This window comes from Capricornis sumatraensis, chromosome 6 (genome assembly GCF_032405125.1).
Source record: "Capricornis sumatraensis isolate serow.1 chromosome 6, serow.2, whole genome shotgun sequence".
In the NCBI taxonomy this organism is placed as follows: Eukaryota; Metazoa; Chordata; class Mammalia; order Artiodactyla; family Bovidae; genus Capricornis; species Capricornis sumatraensis.
Genome location: NC_091074.1, coordinates 67,336,857 through 67,347,758, shown reverse-complemented (window position 1 = coordinate 67,347,758; position 10,902 = coordinate 67,336,857). Strand labels below are relative to the sequence as shown.

At 51.4% G+C, this 10,902-nt stretch overlaps 1 protein-coding gene across 2 annotated transcripts; it reads right to left on the bottom strand.

The window, feature by feature from the left end:
* Nucleotides 1-2,743: 2,743 nt before the first annotated feature.
* DNAJB5 (DnaJ heat shock protein family (Hsp40) member B5) lies at nt 2,744-9,993 on the bottom strand. 2 transcript variants are annotated; one of them, XM_068974389.1, is made up of 4 exons: nt 9,812-9,993; nt 7,248-7,492; nt 3,154-3,755; nt 2,744-3,014 (listed from the first exon to the last, which is right to left on the bottom strand). In XM_068974389.1, the coding sequence occupies exons 1-4, from the start codon at nt 9,991-9,993 to the stop codon at nt 2,781-2,783; spliced, it is 1,263 nt and encodes a 420-aa protein (XP_068830490.1). In that variant the 3' UTR covers nt 2,744-2,780. The 2 variants fall into 2 exon arrangements, with proteins under 2 accessions (XP_068830490.1, XP_068830491.1); XM_068974390.1 differs by lacking the exon at nt 9,812-9,993 and having other exon boundaries at nt 3,154-3,747; nt 7,237-7,458.
* Between the last annotated feature and the right edge of the window lie 909 nt (nt 9,994-10,902).

Genomic DNA, 10,902 nt, shown 5'->3' with positions numbered 1-10,902 from the left:
TGGCAGCATAAATGGAGCCAGCTTTTCTAGGGTTTCTCCTCTCTACACAGTGAATCCCTTGTAGCTGCTGTCCTGGTTTCTGGTGGTTGCTCCCCATTGGGGTCCCCTTTTGTTTTATTCAGTGGAATTTCTAATACCTGCTCCTCTATCCCCCTCTAGTTTAAATGCAGGCTAAATATTCCCCACTGGTTCCCCAGTCCTGAACCCTGTTTCATTTCCAGCCCCCTACATAATGCCTACCTTCAGTCCTTGCTCCCACTCTTACAACCTTCTTCTCCACCCCAGACTAAGGCCTTTGGAGTAACCTTTCTGACCCAGTATAAGGCACAGTCTCTCACTCCAACTGAAATAATACCTGCTACAGAAGCAGATTGAAAATTTGTGGGATTTAACTTTTTCAGTATGGCCTGGGTACCCAGCCTTATATTTCAGTTTCCATTTTTCTTAGAGAATTTCCTATAAATAATATTTGGAATTAACTAAAACACCACCTTTGAAAGAATTCCATGTTTAACACTAGTGGGTCTGGGCCTGTAGGATCTGAGTCTCTGGCACTGATGTGGCCTCAAGGCAACTAAGAGACAAATCTCAGAAGGAATGATCATAGGCTTTCACAGTCCTCAGTGTTGATAGGCCAAAATAGTGATGATCTAAGAATGACCACAAATCCCTCATGTAACTTCCAAGAATGGCAAAGCTCAGGTTGTAGGCAGAGCTGCAAGGCCAGCTTCAGGGCTTTCTCATTTAAGTGCCCCTGACCTCAGATAGCCTGGCTTTTAAGGTGTCATAGTTTATCCCCAGAGAGTACTCAGTGGGGACATGACAGTTTCTGAGATCCCAGATCCTCCATGTCCACAGGGAGGTGGGAGAGAGCAGTCTGTCTCAGGAGACCTGGATCCCAATGCTTCAGGAAAGAGCTAGAATAAGAATTTAGCCCTGGTTGAAGAGACGGACAACACTAGGAGACCTGAATAGGAAAGCATTAAGTAGGGGATATGGGATTAAGGATCTGCCTGCCCAGGATGGGATATTAGCAGATGTTTTGTAAACAGAAGCCCCTCAGTTTCTGCACTGGAAGGAATAGTCTTCACCAAAAATACCTCATATAAAAGAATGAGCTTTTCTCATAGGTGTTGTCCCAGGATAAAAAGCAAGGGCAGGAAGGTCCCTATTAAAAGCCTACACTTTGTCAGACTCTGTGTGGAGCCCAGGCTCAGGTGAAGACAGAGTTGTCTTCATGGCATTGGGATACTGAAGTTCAGAAGGGCATGGTCATCGTGGGCCTGATCCTTGTTCTCTGGCTAGCACATCCTTTGTGGAGGATAGTTTCTATTTCTTATAATGCAGGATATTTATTCTTTTCAAATCTTTGTTTCTTCTGATAGCTGAGTGATATCTTCTGTCTTTGCTGAGTTTTGGGTCCACATTTTGCAAATTCTGGGAATCTGGGCTTAGAGGAAGGAAGGAAGGAGTCAGCTTTACCTTATATTGAGGGCCTACTTGGGCTTCACAGAGGTGAGCAAGGCTCAGGAGGGAGGCCGACAGTGAACATCCAACCCCATCACAGCTTCACTGTTCTTACTCAGATGCCATATTTTTAAAATACTTTATTTTTTTTTCATAATACTGTCATTACAAAAAAATACAAAAAAACTACTATAAAAACATTCAAGGGCTTGTCAAAGTGAGAAAACCTAAAAACCCCATCCCAGAACCTGGCTGAAGCAGTCTTACCCTAGCTCCTTCACTATTTGACCTTTATACAGTTGTGGGAGTGGGATGGGGTCACACAGGCATCAAAGGGCTAGAAATTCCCCACGCAGCCTCCATGAAGGGTAAGAAATAAGTAGCTTCATATATCACAAAAATGGGATTTGGAAGTTTAGGGGTGGCTAGGCCCTGAGTTCAGAGGTGTGGGGAGAAACCTGTGACCCTGAATCTCTTGGTGGGGAATAGCTGCCACCTGACCCCAAAGCCCTTTCCCTTCCTGATGAAGGTTGGAAGACAGACTGTGCCCTCCACCTCTTAGCCTTAATACAGCAGGCCCCCTCCCCTTCCTCTACCCTTGCACATTCCGGGGAGCCGCAGGGAGGACAGAACTTCCAGCTCTGCAGGGTCTGGGCAGGGTAGCTGTCAAGAAGGCTGAGGGTCCCATTCACTTCCCTGCCCCAAATGAAAAGTGTCTCGTGCTCAATGGCCTGGTTCATGGGCTACAGACCTTCCCTTCCCATCTCAACCCTGGAGAGGCACACACAGCTCTAGGTGTATGTTTTGTGTGCATGAATAGGTGTGTGATAACCTTGGACACTGTGGACTTGAGGGTGGGGCTGGGGTGGGAAAGCAGTGTCCATTTTATCCTCTTCCTCCCTCAATAGGAGGAAGCTGAAGGGAAGGGAAAGGAGAGGTATTAGCAAAGCTGAGAGGGGAAGGAGGACATGCTATTTACAGGTGTGGACAAGGAATCTCTATATCTTCAAGTAGCACTCAGGTCATTCTCCAGCCACTGGAGTGGGAACTGGATTCAAAGGTTGTGACATGAAAATTGACCCCTGGCCTGGGCTAGCTATCCCCACCTCCCTCCCATTCCCCCAGGGCAGCCCAGCTTTGAAAGGGGTCAGGGATAGGAACATTTCCCCTGAAAACCAGTGGCTTTTTTTTTTTTTTTTTTGCACTTTAGAAAACGTTGCCAGTGTCCAGTGGACATCAAGTTGGGTGCACAATGGATGGGGTGAGTGTGGGGGGTATTGCTGTGGTAGACTCTGGGTTGGCTAGGGCAGAGCCTAGGAACAAGGTAGGTGCTGCTTAAGGATCTGCCGTGTCTGTGGTGTTAATCTATCTGGGAACCGAACTTTGAACTCGACAATGAGATCTCCCCGCTGGGTGGGCACCTTGGGGAAGGGAAGGCCCTCCCCACGGAGTCTCTTCACGGTGCCTGGCTTGATGACATCATTGCAGGGCAAAGGGATCACTCGGCCATCAATGGTGGGAATGTTCACGGTGCAGCCGCACAGTGCCTAGGGAAAATTAGACAGAGAATGAGGAGAATGTAGGGTAGAGTGATTGGAAGGGAAGAAAAGTAAAAGTGGGGAAGAAAAAAATTTCCATCACTCCCACCCGCTTCCCAGTAAAAACATGATCTGATCCAGGCCCCACCTCCTTGAGGCTGATCAGGGCACTGTAGAGCACGTTGGTACCGTCTCGGCGGAAGTGTGCGTGGGGCTTGTCTTTGAGCACAAAGACGATGTCGGCAGGGATGTTGTCAGGTGTGGCATCGCCCTCTTTGGGGAAGGTGATCTTGGTGCCTTCCTTCCAGCCACGCTTGATGACAATATGCAGGATCTTGTCCTCGGTGCGCACAGTTCGCCCATCAGGGTTGAGGCGCCGCCTTGTGATCTTCATGCGTTTAGTGGAGCCGTGGTAGATTTCCTCCAGGGACACCCTCAACTCATGCACCACAGGTGGGTCCTGAACCTTGCGCCGAGGGTATAATGGTTCTGGGGCTCGCCTTGGACCCCTACTCAGCCCATTGAAGCCAAAACGGCCAAAGGCGCCAAATGGGTCATCATCTTCATCCACATCCATGTCATCTGGGTCAAAGCCACTGAAGGGACGAGCAGAGCGACTGCTGGCAAAGAAGATATCGAAGGGGTTGGAGCCTCCAAAGAAGGAGGCAAAGGTGGCATGGGGGTCTCCATGGAAGGTGTAGTGAAAGGAGCCGCTGGAGCCACCTGAGGAACCGCCGCCAGTCTTCAGGCCTGGAGGGAGAAGAAGTTAGGGGCAGTGCGGCTGGTCTCCACCCCACTCTAGTCACCTCCCCTTGCTCTCTAGCTCCCAGTTCATCAGCCTAGAGAAAGAAGCAACCTTTAACTCCCACAGAAAGGGCTGGCCTAATAGAGTAAGAAAAATCTCTGGCAAGATTAATTTCTTCTTTTTCATATGCTTAATAATAATAAGGCACATCTTGAGGGTCAAAGAGGCTGAAAAGCTAAGACCAGAAGACTTGTAGGATGCAGCCTCTAGTGCTATAATCTCTTCCATCTACCTGTGACCCAAAGATGTCTCACTAAGCCTTGAATGGCTGGCCTGGGGTCAAATTACAAGTCATACCTGGCTCCCAGATTTACTTATCTCCAAAGACAGGGCAAGAGGCAGTCACAAAGAATTTGACCATCCAGGGAGCTAGTAAGTGACTTGTCCCAAATAAGGTAGGGGTATCATCAAGGAGGAAGTCCCCTCTTAGTCTACTTCAAGCAGTTTCTTCTTTGTCTGACTCTCACCCAAATGGGAAATCAGGAGGGCCCTCAAAAGTAGGAAAGATCATTAGCCTGGAGAAGAGTTATTTTTCTACAAAAAGTTTTAAAATGCTTCGTTCCCACATTCAGGGCTCACAGTGTTGCACAGCTCCAAGGAGTACCCTTCACACAAGGGACAAATGTAGACTGTGCAACACCCTGGAGTGCACAACACCAAACTTTCTCCCCATACCTTATGGGGAGAAACCTTATGTCAGAGCAACCAAAATGCATGAATGAACTGGAACATTGCAGTGGCGACCCCAGCGACTCTCTCTGGAGTCAGGTTCTATCTCAGCGGCTCAGATTCCTGGAGGCAGTCTTCGTGGGGCCTGGTGGTGATGGTGATGGGAGTAGTGAGGGGTGGGGCATGTGTGAGGAGAAGAAGGAGGTTAACACTGAGAAATGATCCAGGGTATACAGACTCAGGGCTGGGGCCCAGGCTAGGGGAAGGGACTCTTCTCTTTGGGGCCTTTATCTCGATGTTTATTGGCTGGGGTCATATTACAAGTCATACCTGGCTCCCAGATTTACTTATCTCCAAAGACAGGGCAAGAGGCAGTCACAAAGAATTTGACCATCCAGGGAGCTAGTAAGTGACTTGTCCCAAATAAGGTAGGGGTATCATCAAGGAGGAAGTCCCCTCTCAGTGCACCTTGGAAGCCTGAGCCTGAATTAGCCTCTTATTTCCTGGGCCCACAAGAGGAGATTTGGGTTTCATTGAAGAGGCCAAGAGGCAAGCAATTCAGTGACTTGTAACAGCTGCCTCTCCTCCTTCCTAAGACTCAAAGTCTGTTCTTTCCTTCTATTGGAGGTCTGATTGTCAGGTGAACTCAAGAGAGAGTTGGCAGAGCTCAGTGAGAGAAATTGGTCTGATGATGACAGGAGGGGGTAATTTCTCTGCAAGCATTCCTGCTGTACCACTTCTACCCCCTTTTCAAGCTGGGAACAACTTGTCCCCAGCCAAGGTGCACAGAGTCTATATTCACAACTGTTCTGGCTGCCTCCTGGGGAGGGGTCAGGGCAGACAGAAATACAACCCGCATTTCCAAGGCTGCTTCTTCCTTCCCAGGCCCTGGATGTCTCCTTAAGGTTGTTCTGTATCCCCAGGAGCCCTCCTGGGGTGTAGATCTGTGTTAGAACCAGTGTCTGGACCTAGGGCCCCAGCTTTGCCCTTCACTTAGGTTTGGTCTTGCAGAAAGAAGTCTACCAGCTTCTCTGATGATTCAATGGTAAAGAATCTGCCTGCAATGCAGGAGTCCAATCCCTGGGTTGGGAAGATACCCTGGAGAAGCAAATGGCAACCCACTCCAGTATTCTTGCCTGCCGAGTCCCATGGACAGAGGAGCCTGGCTGGCTATAATCCATGGGGTCACAAAAAACCTGGACACGATTTGGCGACTAAATAATCCAGCTCCTCAGTTCAGTTCAGATCAGTCGCTCAGTTGTGTCTGACTCTTTGCAACCCCATGAATCGCAGCACGCCAGGCCTCCCTGTCCATCACCAACTCCCGGAGTTCACTCAGACTCACGTCCATCGAGTCAGTGATGCCATCCAGCCATCTCATCCTCTGTCGTCCCTTTCTCCTCCTGCCCCCAATCCCTCCTAGCATCAGTCTTTTCCAATGAGTCAACTCTTCGCATGAGGTGCCCAAAGTACTGGAGTTTCAGCTTTAGCATCATTCCTTCCAAAGAAATCCCAGGGCTGATCTCCACCTTTTTCCTAATCAAGATGAGGCCAAGCAGAGGAATGAATGCAATTCCTAGACAGGTCACATGGTGGCATGGTGTCTGGACTGCTTTCCTCTTCCCCACCACTACCCCTCCCATCTCTCTACCCCAGAGAGAAACATTTCTTAGCTGAAAGAATACTGAGGATTTCAGCAACTGCCTGATGAATCTGGGAATTGGCAAGTCTAATAGGTGAGGAGGGAATAATGGAAGGAACTTTGGCATGGAGAATAAGAAGAGAGGGTTGGGAGGACTAGGGTGTACAGAGGATTGGGTCATGCAACACAAAGCAAGGGCTGGGGAGAGGAAAAGAACATTCTTTTGAGTACCTACTCTGTGTCAGGTACAGTACATATCATTAGCCCATCTAATTTTGAGACTAGAATGGGGAGACTGAGGAGAAAGTGGAAGAAAGGTGGATGCCACTGGGGAGGAAGGGCAGTTCCTCCCGTAAAGGAGAGTCCTCAACTGTGACAATGTTTCTTAATATAGCCTGACAGGTGCTTGTGGCTGGCGGGTGGCAGGCGGCCCTGAGGGGCAGGCCCAGAATTAGCAGCTACATCATGCCCGTGGGATGTGCTGGGAGGAGCCGCCCTCTCAGAGGCTTTATTTGGACCTTTCCTGCCACCCTGTGCGTGGCCACCAGCTACCTCAGGGAGGGGGCAAGTTGCCAGCAGCAGTTCCCGTTCCACTCTTGGATCCCTGCCACTTCCTCAGGGAGTTGAAACTCTAACTCTGTTCTGCTGGCCTGAAGTGGGCAGGAATGGGGCAGGGAAGGGGACAACCATCTCTAGCTCAGAGTTCCAGTGGTTAATTCCCTGGCTGCTTAAGGGCCAAACTTTTATGCTGATGATTGTAAATGCTCTGTCCTCAGAGAGCCACACACTCCCTTTCCTAACCTTCCCCATCAGCCAATGAAGCAGCAGGGACTTCAGGCAGGACTAATAAGGCTGGGAGGGAAAGAAGGGAGGGTAAGGCCTCTGGCTCTAGCTTCTCTAAGGCCTGAACCTGAGGAGGGAGAGGGGCAGAGAAAGGCAGGGAGAGGGATGGAGAGCTGAGACTGGGGAGTGGGTGGTCTCTTTTTTCCTCTGGATGTCAGTGCGGGGAACATTTGTGCCTCTCACCCTTTTCTCAGTCTCTAGTTCCCTGCTTTGAGAACTAGGTCACCCAGGACCCCCAACAAGGACAGACATCCAGTATCAGGCTGGGGCACTGCCCTCTTACCTTCCTCCCCATACTGGTCATACAGGCCCCGTTTCTTAGGGTCACTCAGCACATCATAAGCCTCTGCAATCTCCTTAAACTTCTCCTCAGCATTGGGTTCTTTGTTCTTATCTGGATGGTACTTCAAGGCCATCTTCCGATAGGCTTTCTTGATCTCATCCTCATTGGCTCCAGACGGGATCCCAAGAATCTTGTAGTAATCCTTTCCCATTACAGCCACTGGACCGGCACTGGTCTCCTTGTTTCTGAAAGAAACCAGGGCTGATCCTTGATGCCACTGTTCCCTTCTACCCCAGTCCTATTCCTGATGATCCTGAAGTTCCTAAATGACTCACTGTGTAACTTTCAGCAGGTCATGCCTGTTCTGTGGGCCTCTGTCTCTCCATCAGTATGACGAAAGGTTTGGACTAGAAGATCTCTCCCAGCTCTGACATTCTAGGATTCTGTGATTCTTTCTTTAGTTCCCGGGTTTTCCCAACAGGAAGCTGGGGGCTGTGGCCCAAGTCTTGGGGCTATTCTAAGGCCTAGGTCCTTGGGCCAGACTGAGGACCCCCACGAGCCCAGCTGAGTGCGGCGGTACCATGGACTGACAGATCCACACACAGGAGCTGGCCAAAATCAGCATACTGGGTGAGGTCACCTGAGCATCGTGGTCTCCTACGCCATGCCTCAGGCATGGTGCCCAGGCTAAGGGCAGCTGGGGCAGTGGCCCAGGACTGGGGATGGGCCTGGGTCTTCAGCCAGATGCCTTGGCCAGCCAGGCTGAGTCAGGTGTGGGTGCCTGAATTCCTCTCTGCCATTGGAGACCCCAGGTCTTCCTACTCCCACTCCCCAAACTATGCTAAGCCTCACGTGTGACTCAGATCAGAGGATGACTAACAGCCTTGGAAACTGCTGTTTCTAACTCCCTCATTAGCAGGGCGGTGACACTGCCCTCCTAACCAGGGCAACAGTTTGCTTTACTCATTTCCCAGTGTCTACACACAAAACTGTGTTTGAAGACATATCTGTGCTGCCTAAGCATCAGTGTTAGTGAACAAAAGCATCCTAGGGTAGGGTCTTTTTAACCTTAGTTTTTAGGAGACAGTTGGGCACTAACCAACATTTCCTCAATACCTTTTCTACCTGTTCTTCTCTCTCACCTGCCCCATGGTTTAGGATCTGGCCTAGTGCCAGGCCCACACTCCTTTGATAGTCCCTTGCATGCTGGGTGCAAGGGCATTTGTTATTTATATGAGGGAGAAACACAGGACTCTAATTCTTTCACTCTAATCTCCCTCCATCGATGTCTCTGTGGTGGATATGAAGGAAGGGCATTTTCCTGTAGCTAGAGCTATTTGGGGGAATGGCCAGAAGCCATTCTCTGACCCAAGACTTGGCCAACCCCTGCCAAAGCCCAGAGTCTTTCTAGCAATGTCCTGGGCTGGCAGCCACAGCTGAGGCCTGCTTTTCTGCCTCTGATTGCTTCAGAGAGGTATACAGAGTTTTCTGGCAGGAGTAAGGGTTATAATGGGTAAGAGGGGGCCTCAAGGCCTCAGGTGCACAAGGACAAGAGCCCTAACTCCTGCTTCCACAGGGCCTGTTACAGGTGGCTGGGTTGACTCATGGTTCTGGGAGTCATCTCACTCTGATGAAGAGAATGCTCCAGTAAGGCGGGTACTCCCCCTTCTCCCTACCAGCATGTCATGCCTGGTGGGGGGAGGCTGCAGTTGGGGGAGGCAGAAAAGAAAGAGCATCTGGGGGAGGGCAGCCATTTTCGGAAGCAGCAGTAAGAGCTGTCTGAGAGGGAGCTGGGGGTGGTCTGCCACCATCTCTGCCTCAGCCCACACTTTCTTTCCCCTGAAACTGGGAAGGAACCGTATCCCACCAAGAGGGTGCCCCCAGAGAACTATAGCACCTTTTAGGCTGAGAGTGAGGGGAATGGCTTGGTACTGCTCTCACCCTCCCCTCGATGACCCTGCATTACCTCTTCGTACGGCCAGTTTCCTCCCTGGCAACCACCTGCTTGCTGTTCTAGACCTATAATTGTCTTGCCTCCACAGACATAGGGCAAGCTCTTTCAGGAATTGCCTTTTTTCTTTCCTCCCTCCTTTCCTCCCTCCCATACCCATGAGCCACATGTTGGAATGACAAAGGAATCCCATGGCGTGGCACTGCCTTGGATGGAGAGAATGTTAATGTACAGGCAGGAATGAAAAATGAGAAATAGCAAGGGGGACTCATCCAGGAAAGGGGAATGATTGATACAGAAAATGAAGTACTGAGGGAGGGGGATGAAGGATGACAAATGGAAATGTCTGAGGTGGCAAATGGGTTACCAATGGGATGTAAAGAGTTGAAATACTAGAGGAGGTATTTGTGGAAGATGGATGCCCGAATGGTTTGGTATAGGAGATGAATGACAAGGGGTGCAGTTCATTCAAATGTAAGAGTGGGATGGAGGGGGATTCTTATATGTAGTTGGGGATGAGATGAGATGGAGGAAGCAGATAGGCAATGGAGGGGGATATGACATGAAGAATTTCACTTGGTATGGGTGAGTGCCCTTCTCCAGAGGGACTTACCGAAACTTTACAAACCCATTCAGCGTCCACGCTCGAAGTTTTAAGGGCTCCAGCTGAATTTTAAACATCAAGCTGGCTAAGAAGTCTTCTCCCCAGAAGTGTGGGAAGCTCCGGAAAGCTCCTCGGGCCTGTAGTGGGGGTGCTGCTGGGGATGGGCAGGAGAGCACTGTGCGCTTAAACATGCCCAGCCCAGCCCCTCACCTCGGATCGCTCCACCGGAGCCCGCTTGGAAAGCTGAAGCTCTGGAAGCCACCTCCTCAGGGTCTCGGGCACTTGCCCAGCAAGCCTTGTCCGGTGCAGCAGGAGCTGGACCTGATCCCCAGGTGTGGAGAGTGAAGGGGTAGGGTCCAGCGAGCACCTGCTCTCAGGTGCAGCGAGGTCTGGCTGATTGTGAATGGCTGTATGGCAGTGTGACAGTAAGGCTGGCAGTGCGAAGAGCGAGTGCTTGTGAGTGGCAGCGTGTGTACCTGTGACAGGTGTGATTGTCTGTGAGGGCCTTAGAGGCAGTGTGTTCTCGCCTCTCCTGGGGAGGAGCAGACCCCAATCCCCAAGAATCTACTCAATGAAGTCACTGACGGGGAGTCTCCTCCCTCGCAGATGGGCGGGGTGGGGCGGGACAGAGCTCGGCTGGGACAAAAGGCGCGGCGAGAAGAGGACGGGAAGAGAGGAGGGGAGGAGAGGGGAGGGGGCTCCGGCGGAGGAGGGTGGTCGGTGATGTCACCGGCGCTGGCTCACTGGGCTGGCTCAGAAACGCCTCCGCAGAACCCAGTGCGACCCGGCCCGACCCTCCCCCAGCTCAGACGCTGGCTGCCCCCTGTAAAAGGGTCGCGGACATCAAGCACCTTGCAGACTCCGCGTCCCCACACCCCCGTGGCGGAAGAGTCGATGGGCCCTCAATGTCCCGATCCCCGCTCCCCCCGACATTAGGACCCCTGGCTTCGCGACGCCCCCATCCCCACCCCCGGGACCCTCGAGTCCTGGCTCGGCGCCCTCACCGGTGAGGAGCTGCGGGCGCCGCCGCGGTCCGTCAGACAGCCGCTGCCCCCTCCCCCGGCTCTGGCTCCGCCGCCTCCACTAGGGACAGGAGTCGC